General features: G+C 39.9%; 2 protein-coding genes across 2 annotated transcripts; both read right to left on the reverse strand.

Moving 5' to 3' along the window:
* Positions 1 to 1,128: 1,128 nt before the first annotated feature.
* LOC144532817 (cone cGMP-specific 3',5'-cyclic phosphodiesterase subunit alpha'-like) lies at positions 1,129 to 18,621 on the reverse strand. The gene is made up of 28 exons (XM_078273756.1): positions 18,533 to 18,621; positions 17,023 to 17,184; positions 15,802 to 15,867; positions 15,385 to 15,535; positions 15,026 to 15,152; positions 14,762 to 14,951; positions 14,587 to 14,661; positions 5,772 to 5,924; positions 5,245 to 5,334; positions 4,968 to 5,108; positions 4,805 to 4,879; positions 4,629 to 4,693; positions 4,446 to 4,512; positions 4,294 to 4,341; positions 4,027 to 4,176; positions 3,710 to 3,853; positions 3,551 to 3,616; positions 3,310 to 3,456; positions 2,950 to 3,057; positions 2,742 to 2,851; positions 2,547 to 2,634; positions 2,295 to 2,395; positions 2,075 to 2,182; positions 1,890 to 1,953; positions 1,728 to 1,802; positions 1,544 to 1,627; positions 1,279 to 1,420; positions 1,129 to 1,169 (listed from the first exon to the last, which is right to left on the reverse strand). The coding sequence occupies exons 2-28, from the start codon at positions 17,173 to 17,175 to the stop codon at positions 1,129 to 1,131; spliced, it is 2,829 nt and encodes a 942-aa protein (XP_078129882.1). The 5' UTR covers positions 17,176 to 17,184; positions 18,533 to 18,621.
* LOC144532016 (free fatty acid receptor 4-like) lies at positions 9,205 to 13,513 on the reverse strand. Its single transcript, XM_078272485.1, has 3 exons — positions 10,570 to 13,513; positions 10,350 to 10,481; positions 9,205 to 9,796 (listed from the first exon to the last, which is right to left on the reverse strand). Exons 1-3 carry the CDS (start codon positions 11,107 to 11,109, stop codon positions 9,428 to 9,430), a joined length of 1,041 nt encoding a protein of 346 aa, XP_078128611.1. The 5' UTR covers positions 11,110 to 13,513; the 3' UTR covers positions 9,205 to 9,427.
* Positions 18,622 to 18,702: the final 81 nt, after the last annotated feature.

Below are 18,702 nucleotides of genomic sequence, written 5' to 3' on the forward strand. Positions count from 1 at the left end.
TAAGTCACCATCAGGAAATTCTTTCTATTCAATTATCCATGTGCTGCTGCTAATATACCCTGACATTACTCTAGTCAAATAGAACCTTATTTGTTCTGAGAGGGGCAATTGGTTTTACATCCATGATGCAGCTCAAATGAAGCAAAACATGACTATTTTTAAATGTGTGTATGTATCCATTATGTATTTAAATGCACAAAAGATGCATGATTTGAAAATAAACTTTTTTGAAATTCATGATGCTATTGCACATATAATTATGTATTTATTTAAATGCTATACATTCATTTTAGTCAATTTTCTTTGCAAAGGTTGCATTCTCTGAGATTCAAAGTTCTTATGTTAAACTTTTGCATCAGAACATAGAATCACAAGCTGTGTTTTGAGAAATCTAAACACATTATAATTGATGTGTTGTTCACACTTAAATGCCATTTCTCCTATACATGGTGCAGAGTGTTTTCACATGACACCTTCCTGTCCTGTAAATGCCATATGTACTCTGCATATGCTGACTTATGAGCAGGATGACAGTATTTTTACTTTATGTAAGCAGGGGGCTTAAAAAGAAAAGCCTAGGGACTTGAGGTGGCTTATAACCAAATCCAATTCAGTCAAATCTTCTTACATCTCTCACTCATTTGCCAGGGACATATGCTTGAAATTTTGAAAGCACTACTTGCACTTAAAAAAATGCAACTAGTACTTTTGTTTAGTGAGCTCTTTCTCTACAAAATAAAAGCATTTTATAGTAGTATTTATATACCAAAAGTATCCAGATATAACTGCATCATATTTGCAGCCTAATATTTCTATTCATATCATGTCCAAAGCAAAAAAAGTGAGCTAAATATCCTTATATTATATTCAGTATAAATAGTTATAATGATGAAGTTCACTTCTTTTAGTACAAGAACATTTTCATAGTATTACATACAAACTATATGTGCTCAAGATTGGTGCCAACTAAAACAGCTTCCTGTATCAGAGGATATATACAGTATATATAAAAATATTCATTTAGGGATTTTTGCACATTAGAATTCCCTCACCTGTGAACACATGCTTGTGCGCACACACACACACTGTACAAATACACATCCAGACAAACATTCATAAAGTGGAGGTCTAGAAGATAACGCATGTCTTTGAATTCCCGCCATCTTGACCTGTAAAAGGAACAAATGAGAAAGACGGTTAGAGGACAATTGACAATGCAAATGCTGAATGAGCAGGAGGATTGAGGTAACGCCTTGGATTGTAAACATCGGCGCTCACCTTCACCCTCCAGCCTTTTCTTCTCGTCTTCAATAGCCTTCATCTTGGCCTCGTAGACATCTGCGAGAGCTCTCCACTCGCCCCTGTTGATATTCAGCCCATCGAACATGGGGGTAATCTCTGTGTGGAAGCGAGAAAACTCCTGCAAACATACAAATACATCTGTAAATGCAGATACAAACATACAGATTGCATAAGAAAAATGAATTGGAATATATATATATATACACTGATCATGTAAATATTTTAATTTGTATCTAGGTACCTTGTACACAAAGGAGCAGACAAAGTCGATGAAACCACACTGCATCTTAGGCAGCTGATCAGCATGATTTCTGTCCATCATTGGCTAAAGAAGACGAAGCGGGAGAAGATGATTATTGTTATGACTTTATGACAACATATACAGTGCAGGCAACATACCACAAACCATAGTTTAAAGCTCTTACAATAGGCTGCTGGTCAAGGACTGTCCTTTCGAGGTCTCCCTGCTCCCAAAATTCTGCTGCCACCATTAGAGCGACCTAAGACCACAGAACCAGGAGAACATAAGACCAAATGGGTGAATGAGCACCCATAATCATTTTACAAGTCTGAAGAAGGGGACACACCTTGCTCTGAACCTCCCATGGCTTTGTAATGGCTGACAGGTCACAAGCTGTCATCATCATTGCCCTGTGGAAAACACGACACCATGGAAGAACAGTTTTGAATGACACTAGAGCATCAACACAAGACAATCTAGAGAAATGACATGACAGAAATGGCTATTTCACATGATAAACTCTGCATTTACATGATAATTTCCTTCCTGGTTGCATTGTTGGAGATGTAGTTGATCTTGTCTTTCTCCTCTGGCATCCCCTCCACAGCTTCAACAATTTTTTGGAACATTGTTCTCTTCCTGAAAGATGAGAAAGCTGTCAGATCTTTTCAAAAGTCCATGGAAAATCATGATCAGGTATTACAAGTGTTACTATATACGTAGATGGAACTAAACTCCTGATATTTCTTACTTGAAGTAAAGGGCAAGATCAGTGGCAATTATGCAAACTTCAAACATATGCTGCACCGTCTCAAACTGACGCTTCTGAAGGTTTTGGAAAATATTCAGGCTCTGTGAACGATAGCAGAAAAAGAGGTTAGACGGCAGCAAAGAGTCCCTAAATCTAAAAGCTACTGGGTGAAAAACATTTGCAAACAAATTTGTGACTATTTCAAACCACAACTACTGTTAAAAACATTCATGTAAACACATAAGGACCCACCTCATTCTCCATCAGTGTCTTACTGTACTCAAGATGATGCCGCTCCATAATTGAGGAGGTGTGCAGTTTTGCCAGTGGGGATAAACTCCTATAAGAGTCCACCAGAACATATGAGTCAAATGTTTGGATTTGATCATGTTTCTCACCAATGAATTTGTCACTGATGTCACCTAAAAAATGACACACAAATCTTACTTTGTCTGGTAGAGATTGTTGGTTCCTCTGTGGTCAATATCGTGGCAGAATCCGGCAGCTACCATGGCAAAGGCCTCGAGATCGGAGTAATACTTCTTCAGTTTGCCTGTCTGATGAGGAACAAAGAGGACAATCCTGTGTTATAACAAACAGTAGAACAAGAAAAAAAAAAAAAAACTAAAATATTAGTATGAGAAATCTGACTTACTTGCAGCAGAGCGAACATGGTTTGTCCAACGTTGAAGCCGTGCCTCCAGTTGTGGTAGGTGATGTCACGGTATCCCCTGCGAACGGTGTACATCCATCGTGTCAGGATCTGCAAAAAAAACAAAACAGAGCTGCAATGAATCTTTGTATTTGCATTGCCGGTTCAAAAAGTAGATCCAGTTAAAATCTTTAACTCAGATCACATATAAATGTCTTTTAAGGTTATAGAGCAATTGAGATAAGCCAAAGTCAGCCTTGCAAAATATACAATCAAAAATGATTGAGAATAAAATCTCTTTACACTCAGAGAGTGGGGGGTGTAGTGAATACAGGCATATTTCCTGACTACTGTATACTGTACCTCAGCTGGGACTTTGAACTTCTCTACCACTCCCAGCTCAAAGAAGCAGCGGATGCCACATTTGATTAGTTCCAACTCTGACAAGGGGAAATCACTAAAGCGAAACTCATGCAGCTCCACCTTCTTGGCGTCAGGGATGTTGCCTCTCTGCGCATTGGAAACAAACAGTCAGTAAGCCATCACAAACAAACTGAGTTTATGTGGAGTATTGCACTCCACACATATAACACACTGTGCTTACCAACAGTTTGTACATCTCCTTCTGGTCACAGTCCTCTGGTGCAGAGCCAAACTTGTCTTGGGTGTTCTGTGTGGAAAAGGTAGTTTAAAGGGAGCTCATTCTATTAATCTTTTTTACAGTCTGGTTGAATTATATAAATCGAGTGTGGCAGCAGCCTACCAAAATGGTCTGCACGTCATTTAGTGTGGCTGTTGTCTGGTACATGAGAATTTCCTGTGCAATATCTTTCTTCCACTCTGTCCTGTTCAGTTTGTCGTATGTGTCGCTATTCAGAGTGGACCAGCCAAGGAACTGGGTTAGAGCCTATTGACATGGACAAATACAAAACTTATGTTACCATATATTACAGTAGTAAGAAATGGAATTAAGTAAGTTGGAGTGTATTATAACAGCATTAGAAAAATATAATATCGGGAGGCCTTAACAGTAAAACAAGATAAAATAAAGAGCTACTGAAGACAGATCATTTTCCGTACTTCTGTAATTTGTTCATCATTCTCATCAAATGGTTTGCCATCACTTCTATTGTAAAAAGTGGCAACACCAACAATTTCTTCCTTTTTGTTGACGATGGGGAGGGACAGGACGTTCTTAATCTTCCATCCAGTCTCATCCACCGCTTCTTTCTGTCAAATAGAATCAAATAGAATATTCAGATTATTTTAGTGATCAGTTGTGTTGTAAAAAAAAGAAATAAAAATGAATTTGATTAAATGTCAGCAAGTCAGCGAAGAGTGTTTCACCTGAAATGTGAAGTAGTCATCTGCTCCAGCATTCATCATGTTGCAGATCTAAGAGAAGTCATCACATGTGTTTGGAGATTAGCAGATCAATAAAACTGATTGTTTAACTACTGCAGGGTTTGCATAAAAAAAGGGGCAAAAGTGAAACTTACAAATCCATTTTCAGCCACATATGTTGGGAGTCCGCTGGCCAGAGCCCAGTGGTCGGCAGGAGGGCCGCTGTGAGTTCAGGGAGGATGAGTAACTGCGTGTCTTCTTATTAGACTATCAACTAACCTCAAAATATGCAAATGAAGCCGTATAACACTGTTGCTACAGTGCATCAGGATACTTACGGGATAACTTTAATCTCCTCTTTATCTTCCAGCAAGTAGTCAATAAGCTTGTAGAAGTTGATTTCCTGAATGTTTTAAACATAAAAGAGTGTTTTTTTTTAAATATATTTATCAAAATCTTCACCAATTGGTGAATAACAATGATGTGACAATAACAAACCCAGTGTTGGACTTACTCTCCCATCAGGTGTCTTGGGGCCTTTGTATGGCTCCTGTTCTCCTAGTTTGATTGGCCACTCATCGAAGAATTCCTGGTGGAGAAAAGACCAAAATCATGTTTCAATATACTGCATTATTAATTCAATGAATTAAAGCTTTTTCTGACTTTCCAGTACGCACCTTTTCTTTGGTCATGTCCAGGAGTCCCACAGAGTATCTCTCACACTTGATATATGTCCTCACTGTGTACAAGGCTTTGTGAAACTGCCTCTCAATATCCGTCAGCTCTTCAAATACTTTGCTGGCTGACCACAGCAACACCTATGGCAAAGAAAAGTATCACTGCTTAGAATATGCACAGGAACCTTTGATTATTATTAACTATTTGTCATTCTATTTATTAAATGTGAAAATATTTTCAGACCGGACAAGTAGATTCATTACTGTGTATTTTTACCTGGCTTCTCCTGGACTCTATATCCCACATGCACGAAGTGTGGGCTTGGAGAGCAACCACAGCAGCAAAGTTCACATATTTATTAAAGAGCTGTAATGAAAGAGGAAAGAATAATATTGGTTTATGAATGACATGTTCCCTTTCAATGTTACTTAATGAAAACAGATTACAGTCCTTTTCTCCAACAGATTTTCACATGGATGACCTCTAAATTCACAAATAGGTATGGGAACAAGACAAGAAAGAAAAAAAAGTCTAAGCTTTGCCTTCCAAAATGGATTATAAATTGAGCTGTCATAACGGTGACCCAAAGCACAGAGTCAAGCCTTTAAATATCCAAGTCAGAGACAGAAAAGCTGGTGGGCTAAAATTAGAAGAGTATTGAGACCCTTCTACTGGATTAATCTGCCTACTACAGGAGGTAAAACCCTGCAGCCTTAACAACATACTTTCAGTTTCTCAGCCCAACTAAGTGCAGTCAGTATAATAAATACCCTCTTATATTTTTGAACATCCTGTCCACTCACCTCCTGATCACGCTTTGAAAATTCATCAGCACCTTGTTTGTTGAGTGCCAATATAACACCAATGGGTTCCTTCTCACACATAATGGGAGCAGTAATCATGCATTTCGTGGTATATTTGGTCAGTTTATCCACAAAGTCACTGAAATGAGAGTCCTGAAAATAACAGGAGAGCAGTTAAAAGGTGTGTGCCAACACACTGACCACAAGATAAATGTAAAAGAACATTACAGATAAACACACATGAATGCTATTACAGTATACTACTAAGTTACAAATCAGCATGAAAATGTGAGACGCACTACAGAAAATATAAATAAAGCTGACAACAATTAATTGTAATTGTTCTCCCAGGGATCTTCAACAGGGGGTGTGGGACCCCTAGGGGGTCCTCAGAGTCAATGCAGGGGGGGCCTTCAAATTATTGTTACAGTTTTCAAAAATGTGAAAGTCCTAAAATGAATCCAACATATTAGCAAATATAAATCCCCACTTATGATAGACTTACCTATAGGTAAGGTTGTCACTAGCCACCCACAGATACATATAAAATCATGCCAATTATTACAATTACTAAGCTATTTTAACAGCTTAGTATTCTATGCAAAAAAATGAAGGCTTCAGGCCGCCCTACACATACTTGTAGTCCCAGTGTATTATGCAACTTCATCATGTTATACATATATATATATATATATATATATATATATATATATATATATATATATATATATCTATATATATATATATATATATGTAGTAGGGGGTCCCTGCTCAGTCTCACTTTCAGCTAAGAGGTCCTTGGCTTAAAAACGTTGAAGACCCCTGCTCTATGCAGTTTAATAAGTCATTCTAGTTTATATTGTAGCTACACAGTTTTAGTGCAGTTTGAACTGCACAGTATCTCTCCAGCGATAACATCGTCCACGAGTCTTTGGAGTTTAATAAAACAGAATTACAAGATGTATCTACTGTATGTTTCCTCAGATGTCTCATCCATAATACGGCCTGGTTTAGTCTGTTTGTTCCAAGCCCAATTGTTTTTTTGTTTGGTTTTTCCCTCTACCATAGTATTGGTTTGTTTTCATTAGCTCACCTTCTTAACATCAGCAATGTTCTGAGGCTTCTTGGAATGTGCCGTCCATCCAACAATTCCCATGTCGGTGGGAAAAACAATCTCTGCATTGGGATCCACTAAATTCTTTTCAAATGGAGAACTGTGTGACACGTCGAAGAGGACCGTGGTCAGCTCAGGACTTCCGTTACGTGCCCTGTAGCCAAAGTAGCTGCAGCGATCGGCCTGGACCAGCAGAGCAATCCTCTGGAGAATTGTATGCAGGGCTTTTTCCATCGGGGTGTTGCCTTGCATCCCCTTTATGATATTGAATATGAACTCAGCCTCCTGGATGGTGTTGACATCATTGTAAGAGGCTGGGTCTTTGACCTGGACCTGGTTGTTGAAGGCAGCAGTGATCACATCTGCCTTGACTTTCTTGTCATAGTACTCCTTAGCAAACTGTGGGTTGTTGTCAAGGAACTTCTCTACAGTGTCTTTGTCTGCCATGTTGTCCAAATTTGAATGAACGATCCCTTCTTCAGCTGCACAAAGCTGCTCCTCTCAGATGGGTACAGCAGAGCAGTAAAGGTGGCCTTCAGAAGATGTGGCAGCGCAGACCCTACTGAGACATTTCCAAAAATATTATGTGGACACAGCTCCAAACGTCTCCTCAGTAACAGAAGGTAGTGAGTGGCTTACTGGGTAAGGGGATCCCTGGGGAACTAACGACAGTCATGCAAGGGTCATAAAGCCCCTGAGCTATCTTAACTCCTAAATCCAGCCACTTCAGGTGGCCAATCCTATCACAAGTAATGTTAGCGGAGACACTTGCACTGTAGAAGAGGGCACTGTGAAATTTGCTTTAATACTTTTCCTATTTAAACTTTATTTTTTCAGTTTACTTGCAAAACGTAATGAGCTAAATAATTGTTTTTGTAAAGTTATTCTGTTTTTGTGATCATTGGGAGCCGAAATCATAATCACGATTACATTTCGATTAATTGCACAGCCCTAGGAAGCAGCCACAGAGGTAATGTAATTATATCACTGCTCTACAGCTGATCATACTGACAGCTGATTCTAACATCAGAATTCATCTACAGGCACTCCTCCAGAAAGAATTGAGTGTTTATTCCGTCGGCCTGGCTTTCCTTGGCCAGTTCTACTATAATAATAATAATAATAATAATAATAATAATAATAATAAATTGAATTTATATAGCGCTTTTCATGAACTCAAAGTCGCTTTACAGGGTATAGATAATAGAGACAAACAAACAAAACAAAACAAGATTCAGGCACAGATTAAAAGGGGAGGGGCGTGAGGCTAGGGATAGGCAGTGGTGAAGAGATGGGTCTTGAGGCGAGACTGGAAGATGGTGAGGGACTCAGAGGTGCGGATCTCTTGGGGGAGGGAGTTCCAGAGCCTGGGAGCTGCCCTGGAGAATGCTCTGTCCCTGCGGAGGTTGGACTTTTGGATGCAGAGGAGACCAGCTGAGGTGGATCTGAGGGACCGTGAGGGTTGGTACGGGGAGAGGAGGTCAGTGAGGTATGAGGGGGCCAGATGGTGGAGGGCTTTGTAGGTGAGGACCAGGATTTTGTAGATGACCTGGTGGGAGATAGGAAGCCAGTGGAGTTGTTTTAGGACTGGAGTGATGTGGTGCCAGGATTTGGAGCGGGTGATGAGTCGGGCGGCTGAGTTCTGGACCAGTTGGAGTCGGTTGATGTTGGTGGAGCTGATGCCGAGTAGAAGTGAGTTGCAGTAGTCCAGTCGGGAGGAGATGAAGGCGTGAATGAGTCTTTCAGCAGCGGTGGGTGTGAGAGAGGGTCTGATTTTGGCGATGTTGCGGAGGTGAAAGAAGGAGGTTTTAATGACATGATGGATGTGGGGCTCAAGGGAGAGGGTGGAGTCAAAGATCACACCAAAACACCTATTGCAGCTACATTTAACCATTGATAGGATTAAGTGGGATTGTAAACTGTTGGTTTGAGTTTAGTTATTCTTGTTGGCAGGCAAACTGCCATTCGTTATTATGATCTGGTTACAAGACACATACTCCCACACCAGATGACAAAAAGGAAATGGCATGACTAAAAAATAGTCTTTTCTATGAGGTGCTCCAAATTTGTTGCACAATAATACTTCAAATTAATGGACTTTATATTAGTCAATTAATTGGTTATGGCAGTTCAAGAAACAAAACACTAATCAATATTTTTATAGAACAGATTATTATAAAAAACTAAATATGACTTCATCTAATAATAATCTGTGCTGTATTAGTGCACACCACATGTATTATTTGGGATTTCAAAGTAAGATACATTTTTGTAAAATTAAAAGAAATGACAAAAAAATCACAAAAAAGCAATGCTTTATTATAAAATTACCTATATTTACAGTGTTTGCTCTTTCAAATGTGTTTCAATCTTATATTAGTATGAAATAATTTCTGTATTTAAATGTAATAATTTCACTTATGAGCGAGCATTGTATCTTACATGACAGGTACAGTATATCAAATGTCATCGGAGGTGTGGACCATGTGCTGAATGCTTTATGTAAGTTTGAATCCTCTATTTGACAAAACAATCATGATAATCATGAATGTATCCCTTGCACTTGACCACTGCTGTGAGGTCTTTTTCTCAGTGGTACTATAACAGAGCCACAGCAGAACCTGCGCCAGCCATTCTTGAACTGGCAGACTGAGTAAAGGATGGGATTGAGGGCTGAGTTGGCCAGTGTGAACGTTACCACCCAGAAGAACATGGTAGAGGACAAATCTAGGTGATCCAGGAAGTTCCTGGCCAGGATGAGGAAGAAGATGATGAAAATAGGGCTCCACATGATTAAGAAAGAGAGCACAAGGACCAGAATTGTACGGAAGAGCTTCATATCCTGGCGGGACACAAGAGAGTCTCTAATTGGCTGGCTGTCTCGGAGCCCTAGCCTACATCTTTTAGCAATCTGTAATACAAATAAAAAAATATTACAACAGACTGGCATTCTACACTTTGTGACATTATATAATGTGGAGAAAAGAGATGTAACCTAATTGATACTATGGGTTTACACATGATGTCCTTTATGTTTGTCTTCAATGTGTCTCAAACATCCGTAAAGTCTTCTTACAGCTAAACTCAATTTGTGGCTTCATTTCCTATCATCTGTATCACTTCAATGCCCACATTAGTAGAACTGGTTGCCCAATGTAATATTGACAGTTGATAGTGCAAAGCCCCCCCACAAAGATGAAGGATTACTCCTGTTTGGTTAACGTTTGCTATTTCCTAAAAATGTTTTAGAGTGACACAGGCAGGGTGGGATGGACATTAAATATAGATTAAATATAGATAGATGGACTAACTCATTGTGGATTTGTTAAAAGTAAGAAAATTACAGAAAAATGTCAGCTATCCAAATGTTCTGGGATCCCCTGAGCCTACAAAACTCAACTGTCTTTTAAACAGTGCCTTTCTTCACTTCCTGACATCTTTGCCAAAGAGCACAAAAAACCCACCTGTAATATTTTGATGTAACTGACCACAATTATGAATCCTGGAAGAAGGAAGCACAGGGCAGTGAAGGCCACGTTCCACACAATCTCTGCAGTTGTGTCGGGCCACCTGAGAGTACAAATGTGTACACGTTTCTGTGGAAAAGACATGAAAATAAACAAAAGCACATTCATGGCAGGGACACTGAGGTTTCCTTTCGTCCATCCATCAAGCCATCCATACCTGCTCAGGGAAATCCACTTCCATCACAGTGAAGAACAGACTGAGGGGTATGGAGGTGAGTGCAGAAAAGGCCCAGATGAAGAAGAGGGTGGCAATCACCACCCTGTGGTTTAAAATGGGTACAGCTTGCAGCCGAATGATGGCGTGGACCCTTTCCACACTGATGGAGGCCAGGGTGGTGATGGTGGCACAGCCGCTCATACAGATGACATACAGCACAGTGCGACAGGCCATAAACCCCAGCATCCAGGACCCAGTCCACCGCACTGCCACAATCAGTGGGATCATGCTGACAAACAGCAGGTCGGCCACAAACAAGTTGAGGGTCAGGATGGTCTTGTTGGCCAGCAGTCTGCGTTCCCAGGTTACCAGGGCTGCAGCTCCCGCATTTGATGCCACGGAGACCAGGAAGACAGCGGTGATAGCCAGGGTCTCGACAACAGTGGTGGCAACATGATCTGAGTAGTGCGCCTCAGAAAAGAAGGAAAAATAAGTGAAGTTTCTTAAATGGAAAAAGTGACTGTGAGGGTTAAAATCCATATAGGCTGAGAAACGTGTGTCTAGATCCTGGATGCTTACTGATTTCACACCTGGAGACTGCCAGAGATGTGAACGGGGAAAAGCAGCTGATAAGGCATAAAGTGATAAGAGTGGGATGGAGGGAGGTGCCTAGACTCTATAATGCTGTTTGCTCTACGTGCTACATGAAGGGAAGTCAAACATTACAAAATGTTCTTTGTGCTGTGTAGTTAAACATCATTTTTTTCAAAAATATTGCGATTGCAATTCAATATGCGATTATTTTTTAAGCTCTTTGTCTTCTGTATTATTCAAGAAAGACAAGCAATAAATCATTGTATAGTATGAACAATACAAGATTAGATAGATTCTTTCTGGAGGCCAGGCCTGTATGTGATGATGAACTTAGGTGATGCATGAATTTATATGAATGACATCTTTTATTTAACTACTTCAGTCACAGTAGTATATTGAGCACTGACCAAGCCTGGTGTAAACATTCATATGAAAGTCAGAAACAAATCACACAAACTAAAGTGCAGATTGCAGAAATATAAAAACAAATATGTGGCTTTACCACACTTAGTAGTATTTACATTTAATTATCATTTACTGTAATTAACATATGTAAACATGTGGATTGCACTTTTTAAACACTGTCTTTGAACTTTACTAGACAGTTAAATAAGTAAAAAAAAATTTTTACAGCGCACACAGAGGAGCTGCCTCCAGCCCCCCCTCCCCTCATTAAAGTTGCGTGCCGCGTGCATGACAGCGTCAACATTGCACTCACACTCAGAGAGGCTATCGTTACGTTAGTAGTAGCATGCGCCTGCTGGTCTTGCCGTGGGATTAACTGTACTAATAAAACAGTTGAAACAACGCAGCCACGCTGCTGTGAAAGCTCCCCGAACGTCATTTATCAGAGTCTGGTTGTTACCCCTCCCCGTGGCAGTCTCCTCCACTCCATAGCTTTATAACGGAGCTAGCTAACTGGAGCTAACCGCTAATCAGAGCTAATCGTTGCTAACCGAGCCTTCAGTTATGCGTGCCTGTATCCAAAAACTGCATGTATGGACTCGAGCCCGAATAAAACCCTTCATTTTATTAAAATGGTTGTAAAAGTTTTAAATTACAACTCAGAGTTGTTTGAATGACAGAAATCTGCTCAAGGTACGGCGTAGCGTTAGCGTGCTAAATTGATGCTAAGTGCTAACTTTCTCTGCGGGTGCAGACTGATTTATTTTGCTCTTGCGAGTCACGTGAAATCGCGTCTTAACATATCGCGATATTATCGCAAACGCAATTAATCGTTCAGCCCTACTTCAATGCCACATTTGTTTTGCAAACTCTTCTTCACAGCAAATTCTTTACACTTTTCAAACAATATCAAACACAGTTAGACCTCCAGACTGTGCATCACCTCTTTAGGAATAACTCTACAACACACTACAGTTAGTTGCTGACTGCGATTGCCACGATTTGCCTGAGGAGCGTTAATCCAATCATCAATCAATTGAGTTGTTATACAGTAATCACCTCGTAAGTAGAGATACATTAACTGATCAGTGGCTCCTGAAAATAGGCTTTTCATCTTGGGCAACCCCAACAGGGACAGGTTTAAACATGTTTAGGAAGAGGAGAGATTTACCTAAGAAATATTTGTTTTACAAACTAGTTAACACAGTATTTTGTCATCATCTTCAAGTACGCAAGAGAAACACCCACTTGGCTTTATGTCTGACAGGCTAAGCTTATATTTCCATAAAGACGTATGTATGAAGTTTCTAAAAGGCACAGCAAGTATGGAGGTGTCTAAACCATATTAGTATCTTTTTTTTTTTTTTAAAGCAGTTATCTTACAGTAGGTTAACTCTTGGTGGAACATTCCCTTTCAAAGCCCACTGTCACTGCACAGACCTGTCTCCCCATATTGTGGGCTAGAAATACTAATCCACATCCTGAAATAGCACAGGCAAGGGATTAACTGACAAGCGGTTTTGAGCTATTCATCTGGTTTGAACATAGATGTTTGAACAATGTGGGAGGGGTCAAGGACCTACAGTCGCATCATTTCACAAAGTATCACACATAACTATTCTTTTTTATTTTATTTTTTAAATACTGCACTTAAACACAAGACTAGGATGCTGATGTTTAGCAGGACACATTTACCAGGTTCACCATTGCAAATTAGCCTGGACCACCAAAGTCACTAGAATCTATCCTCAAGGGACCCTGAATATCTGCAGAGCCACTAGCTAACTGAAGCTTTGCGGGTTCATTCAAAATACTAAGAAGCACAACATCAGCAACTCAACACGTAGTTTATTACAATAACTTGTACCTCTGGTTACACAGTATAGGTTAAAAAACAATCCATGTGACAGAAAGTACAGAATTGAAGAAGTTCTCAGCTCAGCTCAGCTCAGTCAAAACAGACATCTACGTGGATCAACAGTTCTCTGTATTGAGAGGCAGAAAACTCGGCCCGGCAGCTGGGACACTCCAGGAAGCTTTCATTCAGCAAGCTCTTGGGAGGGGAGCATGTAAGGCTGTCTCTGGAGCACAGGGAGGGTGTGTGTGCTGCTTCACATGAGTTGCCATCCTGCTGATCTCTCTAATATTAATACAGCCATCGATCAGTTATGACAAATAAGACTCTGGATTAAATAGTTCTATTATTTTTGACCAACAAAACTTAAAGCTGCACTAATCAATATTTATTTGTTTATTAAATATGGATCAAATGACTACAGTATGCGTAATGTCAAAAAAGTTAATTATAGAGCCATAGAAATGTATCAGCCAACTTTGCAAGTTCTCTAAGCTTTACCGGGCCTTTTGTTTTGGATTATTGTTTTGGTTTTCCGGCTTACTTACTTACTTGCTCTTATCGATCTTTTTTAGGTTATTATGCTGACCCAATTCTGCTTCCCCCCCAAATAAATAAATAAATAAATCTTTTAATGCAGCTTCAAGGTCCAGCACTAAATGTTACACTATTCATGCCAACCTTTGACAGTTTTGTCACATGGTCTTTGGATTTCTGCAGTTTCTTCAGGACTCTGACCATTTGCTTCTTTAAATACAAACAATCCTGTTTCTCATCCTCAAGGTCTTGTGAATAAATCTTGATCTAAAATTTAAAAAGTTTGCATTACAATTGAGAATACAATATAGTATATAAATAACTGTGGGAATATTTTCAAATACAAAGAATTACAGTATGTCCTTTGCTTATGTAAGGACAGATATGTTCCCTTTAGAAGGAAAGCAAAGAGGTAAGAAAGTATGACATGCCCACTCCTGTGGATGAGTGAGGCTTAGAATTCCAAAGGACAGACTGATGACACGAGCCAATGATTCCTTCTTAAAGTGTAATTAATCTGTGTTATTGAGAGTGAATGTATTAACAAAATCATTTTCATTTTTAGTTAATACTAAGGATTTATTCAAGGACAGGGGACCAAACTGAGATGATTAATACTTTCAAACCTGTCGCTCCATATCTGCAATCTTTTCCTGGTCTTCATTGTGACAATTTCCCAAACACTTCTGAAAGAAAGTCAACTGAGAAGAGGTTTTTTTTATTTATTTGGTGGCTTTTTTCCACTCGTAGGATAATTTTATTTTTCTTACTTATTAAATGAATAGTTCAATGAAGACGTACCTGCTGCTTTAAGTTAGCTGACCTGCGCTTCTCCTCATCCAGTCTGCATTGGAGGTCTTCGGTCTCAGCGGTCAGCCATTGCTCTTCATCCTCAGAGCGATGATGATCTTCTGGTGCACTTTTTATGCTCATATTTTCAGTCTGCAGCTGCTGCTTGAGCTCTTCCACCTTGCTCTCCCTTTCCTTGCACCTACACATCAAACAGTCTGTCATGTAGCTGACTACTAACTTTAAGCTACACCATATTCTTCATTTTCTTTATACCAGTTTTGGGTGATTTTCAGGTTCTGGTGGGCCATGTCGAGCTGCTCCCTGAGCACCTCCAGCTCGTCTTTGGCTATCTGTAAGAGTCTTTCATAGTGCTCCTGCATCTGGCTTATTTGCTCCCTCACTGTAATGTAGATACGCAGACGATGAAAATGCACAATTAAAATGTCAGATACAGCCCTACACATGCACCATGTAGTAATACATGTTATTGCCAATGCATTGCAAGCCACATATTCTGTAATAGTGGGCTAAGCAAGGGCAATCTTGACATCTTAAAAACCTTGTTGTGACAGTCTGTTGCCCCTTGTTGCCCCAGTGGTGAGTGCCCACTGCCCACTGTCCCTCTGGCTCACCATCTGAATGGTCCTCATTGTGCTGCTGTGAGCGGGCCGGATTGGCTTTGTTCAGCTCCTTCTCCAGCCATAACATTCTGGCCAGAGTTGCCCTCACATAGGCCTCTCTCTGCTGGTCATATTCCAGCCACTGCTTGTTCTTCTCCAAGGCCTCGGGGGGATTGAAATAAAGGAATGAGAAGCACAAAACAGAGAAAGACAGAACGAGAGTTGAGCCAGGGGGATGGCTCCAAAGCAAAAACACTTGGCAAGAACTGTATACTGTACACTGGCACACATCCTCACTGAGAAACAAATGCACACATAGAGTATACAAAGTTAGAAGTAACCAGAAACACAGAAAGGAGAATCAGGCGTAACTGAAACAGCGAACAGAAGAGACTTTCCACAAATATGTGGCCACCAAACAGCACTTACATGACTGAGGTGATTTTGGAGCTCTATTGTGGTGTTGGCTGAGGCCCATTCATCTGAATTGGAGTCCTATTTGACAAGGAAAATATGGTACAGCCTGACACATATGTGAATGAACAACTGATTTTACCCAACTCTCGCTGCTGCTTTAATAAAAGACGTCATAATAAGGCTCAAAACACAGGCACAGTGGGATTAAGAGCATCACATTCTTAAGTGTTATGACCCCTACAATATCCAGAAAGTCACTGTGATGGTATGCTCTGTATGAGGAAGTGTGTTTTTATGGAGAACAGTACTCCTCCTCTAAATGTGAGACTTATAAACAACTGCTGCCATCTAGTGGTGTAAAACTGGTAAGAGGCAAGAGGGGCTTTCCTTGAAGGCCTTTTTTCACAGAAGACTTTTTGACATGTCACAGTAGGAAAAGCACAGGTGTAAATAATCAAATAAATGTTGGCAGAATTAAAAAATGTTGGATTGGTTTTAGGTTGCTGGTACTGTGCATGCTGGCTCCCTGTCATGACTTACTGGGACACCTGAGTAGGACAGCACCATCGTTAATGTTATAAGTAACACAAAACATCAACATTTATCATTAAACATCTAACACTAGGATGTTAATAGGCACTATTATTAGAAAAAGTACAAAAAAACATTTGTTGTAATTTCCATAACTAAACACATATTGTGTTATTGTGTTCAAAAGGTTTTGCTGCTTATAAAGGCATATAGCTTGTTTTAACTTCCCTCAGCACTACACTACACTCACTTATATTAAAATCGAGCCATGCTATACCTTCTTCTGTGCAACTTTGTTCTCGAGATATTGACACCTAGCTAGGTGAGATGCTCACAAGCTTGTTCTTGAGTTCGTCAATCTATCTGGAGTAACTGGATATGCTTCTCTTTCTCCTCATACTCACTACGTCCATCAGCTTCCTTTCTTTCTTACTCAGCTGCTCTGACAGCAACGCAACCTTCTCATCTTTGGCTGTGAGCTGCTGACAACTCTCTAGCCTAACAGTTTCAAGAGAGAGGAATCTCTGCAAAAAGACATTGAAAATGAGCTGTTTTACAATACCCTGCATTAAAAAAAGCACAGCTCTCAGTGGCAACATTATTTACAGTACAGTGTGAGTAATCTTGGCTAGTTGACCAATGTTGGCTAAGTATCACAGAAACAGAGCTGATTGTTTGGCTGAGTAGTTTGACTAAGTTTACCTCTACGAGCTTATTACGTTCTGAAAGTTGACGAGACAACTCAACCAGGGTTTTCTTCAGATAGGCATTCTCCTTCCTTAGACTGCTGACAATCACATCAAGCTCTGAGTTGGGCTTTTTCCTGGGGGAACCCTTATATTTCAAAGACGCCATCTCAATCACCTGTTAACAAATATTACAAGGGACTGACACAAAAAATACAGTTGTCAGAATATAGCCTACATGAAAATATAATTTTCAAAACTAAACATTCTGAATAGGTCCAAGATTGTTTTCCTTTTAGTTGTTGACATTAGGAAATGCAGCAGCAGGGAAAAAAAGTGAATCCAATATCATTTTTAAAGCACTTAAAGAAAAAAAGAAAACTGTTTCTCAACTTTTAAGCGTAACGTTACATGGCCCAGTGCTAAAAAAGAGAGAAAAGGAAATAGGCCTATCTCAAGATCGTGTGATTTTCTGAATCTGATTGAAAGCTCCAGAACAGCCAATAAGTAACAATGACGTTAGCTAGCTAGGTTAGCCAACTTAAAGTTACCCAACAGATAAGGTTAACATTATTTTCACACTTGCTTGGAAGCTGGTTTTGTTAGCCAGTAACGTTAACGTAACATTCACAAGAGAAAATAAGCTACACCACATAATGTTAACCAACGTTACCCTATGTTAACGTGTTAGCTGAAATAAAAACAGTTAAGATAGCATAAAATGCTGATAAAGTAACGTTACCGTTACTAACGTTAGCGGTAAGTTATTAACTAACGTTACTGCCACTATAGTGAATATAACGTTTTGCTTTTCCACGTCAGAACGTTCAAATGAATAAACCCTTTTTTTAAGTCCACTGTAGTAACGTTAAGTTAGCATTACCTTGGGAGGGAGGGAAGGCAGCAAGCTTAACTGTCATTGGACCATAGCATTGTATTGGACAGCTGCCACCGCCTAAACTCCTCCGTCCGCCACATTTTTTTCCTATACGCCAAGACCCGCCCTTCAATAGCAGCCAATAGTAGAGTGTGAATGCGAGTCTTCGCGTGGCCATAGTAGGAAAAAAAAAATATCGCCCTCCGTCCAACATAACGCTAGCAGCCCGAACAGTTCCGTGCGTAAATTTGGTAATAACAACAATATTTTTTAGTTTCTGGAGCAACTTTTTTTGTGACCTAATTATACATGTGTTTTAGTTATGATTATATCTTATCAAAGAATAGAATTGGAAACAATACTTCAAGCTAGCACGTTAGTTTAAATTAAATCGTAATATCCGATAGAAAGGATGCATTACTTACAACGCCACTGGGGGGCGCTGCAGTACAAGAGAAGAGCAGAAGAGTAGAAAAACTCTGGTTTGCCTGAAAGGTGCATGATTTAACCTACGGATTTAACTCATAGTTCATGATGCCAAGCAATAAGTGATGAGTTATAAGTGAAGCCTTTAAAAAAAAAAAAAGGTAATGACAAAGCTAGGATGTCCTTTCCAGGTCAGTTTTGTGTGTCTTTCTCGCCTACTTACCCTCCTCACCCAGGCTGGCTGGTGTGTTTCTTGCACGCCTCTGACTCACGAGTGAGGCTGCCGTCCGGTATCCACTCTCCCTTCTGCACATCTGTGAGTTTCAGTTCCCTCTGAGGGTCCCCTTCTCTCGCGCTCTCTCTCAACGGAATATGATTCGTTTTTCTGGATAC

This window comes from Sander vitreus, chromosome 17 (assembly GCF_031162955.1).
Source record: "Sander vitreus isolate 19-12246 chromosome 17, sanVit1, whole genome shotgun sequence".
NCBI lineage: Eukaryota > Metazoa > Chordata > Actinopteri > Perciformes > Percidae > Sander > Sander vitreus.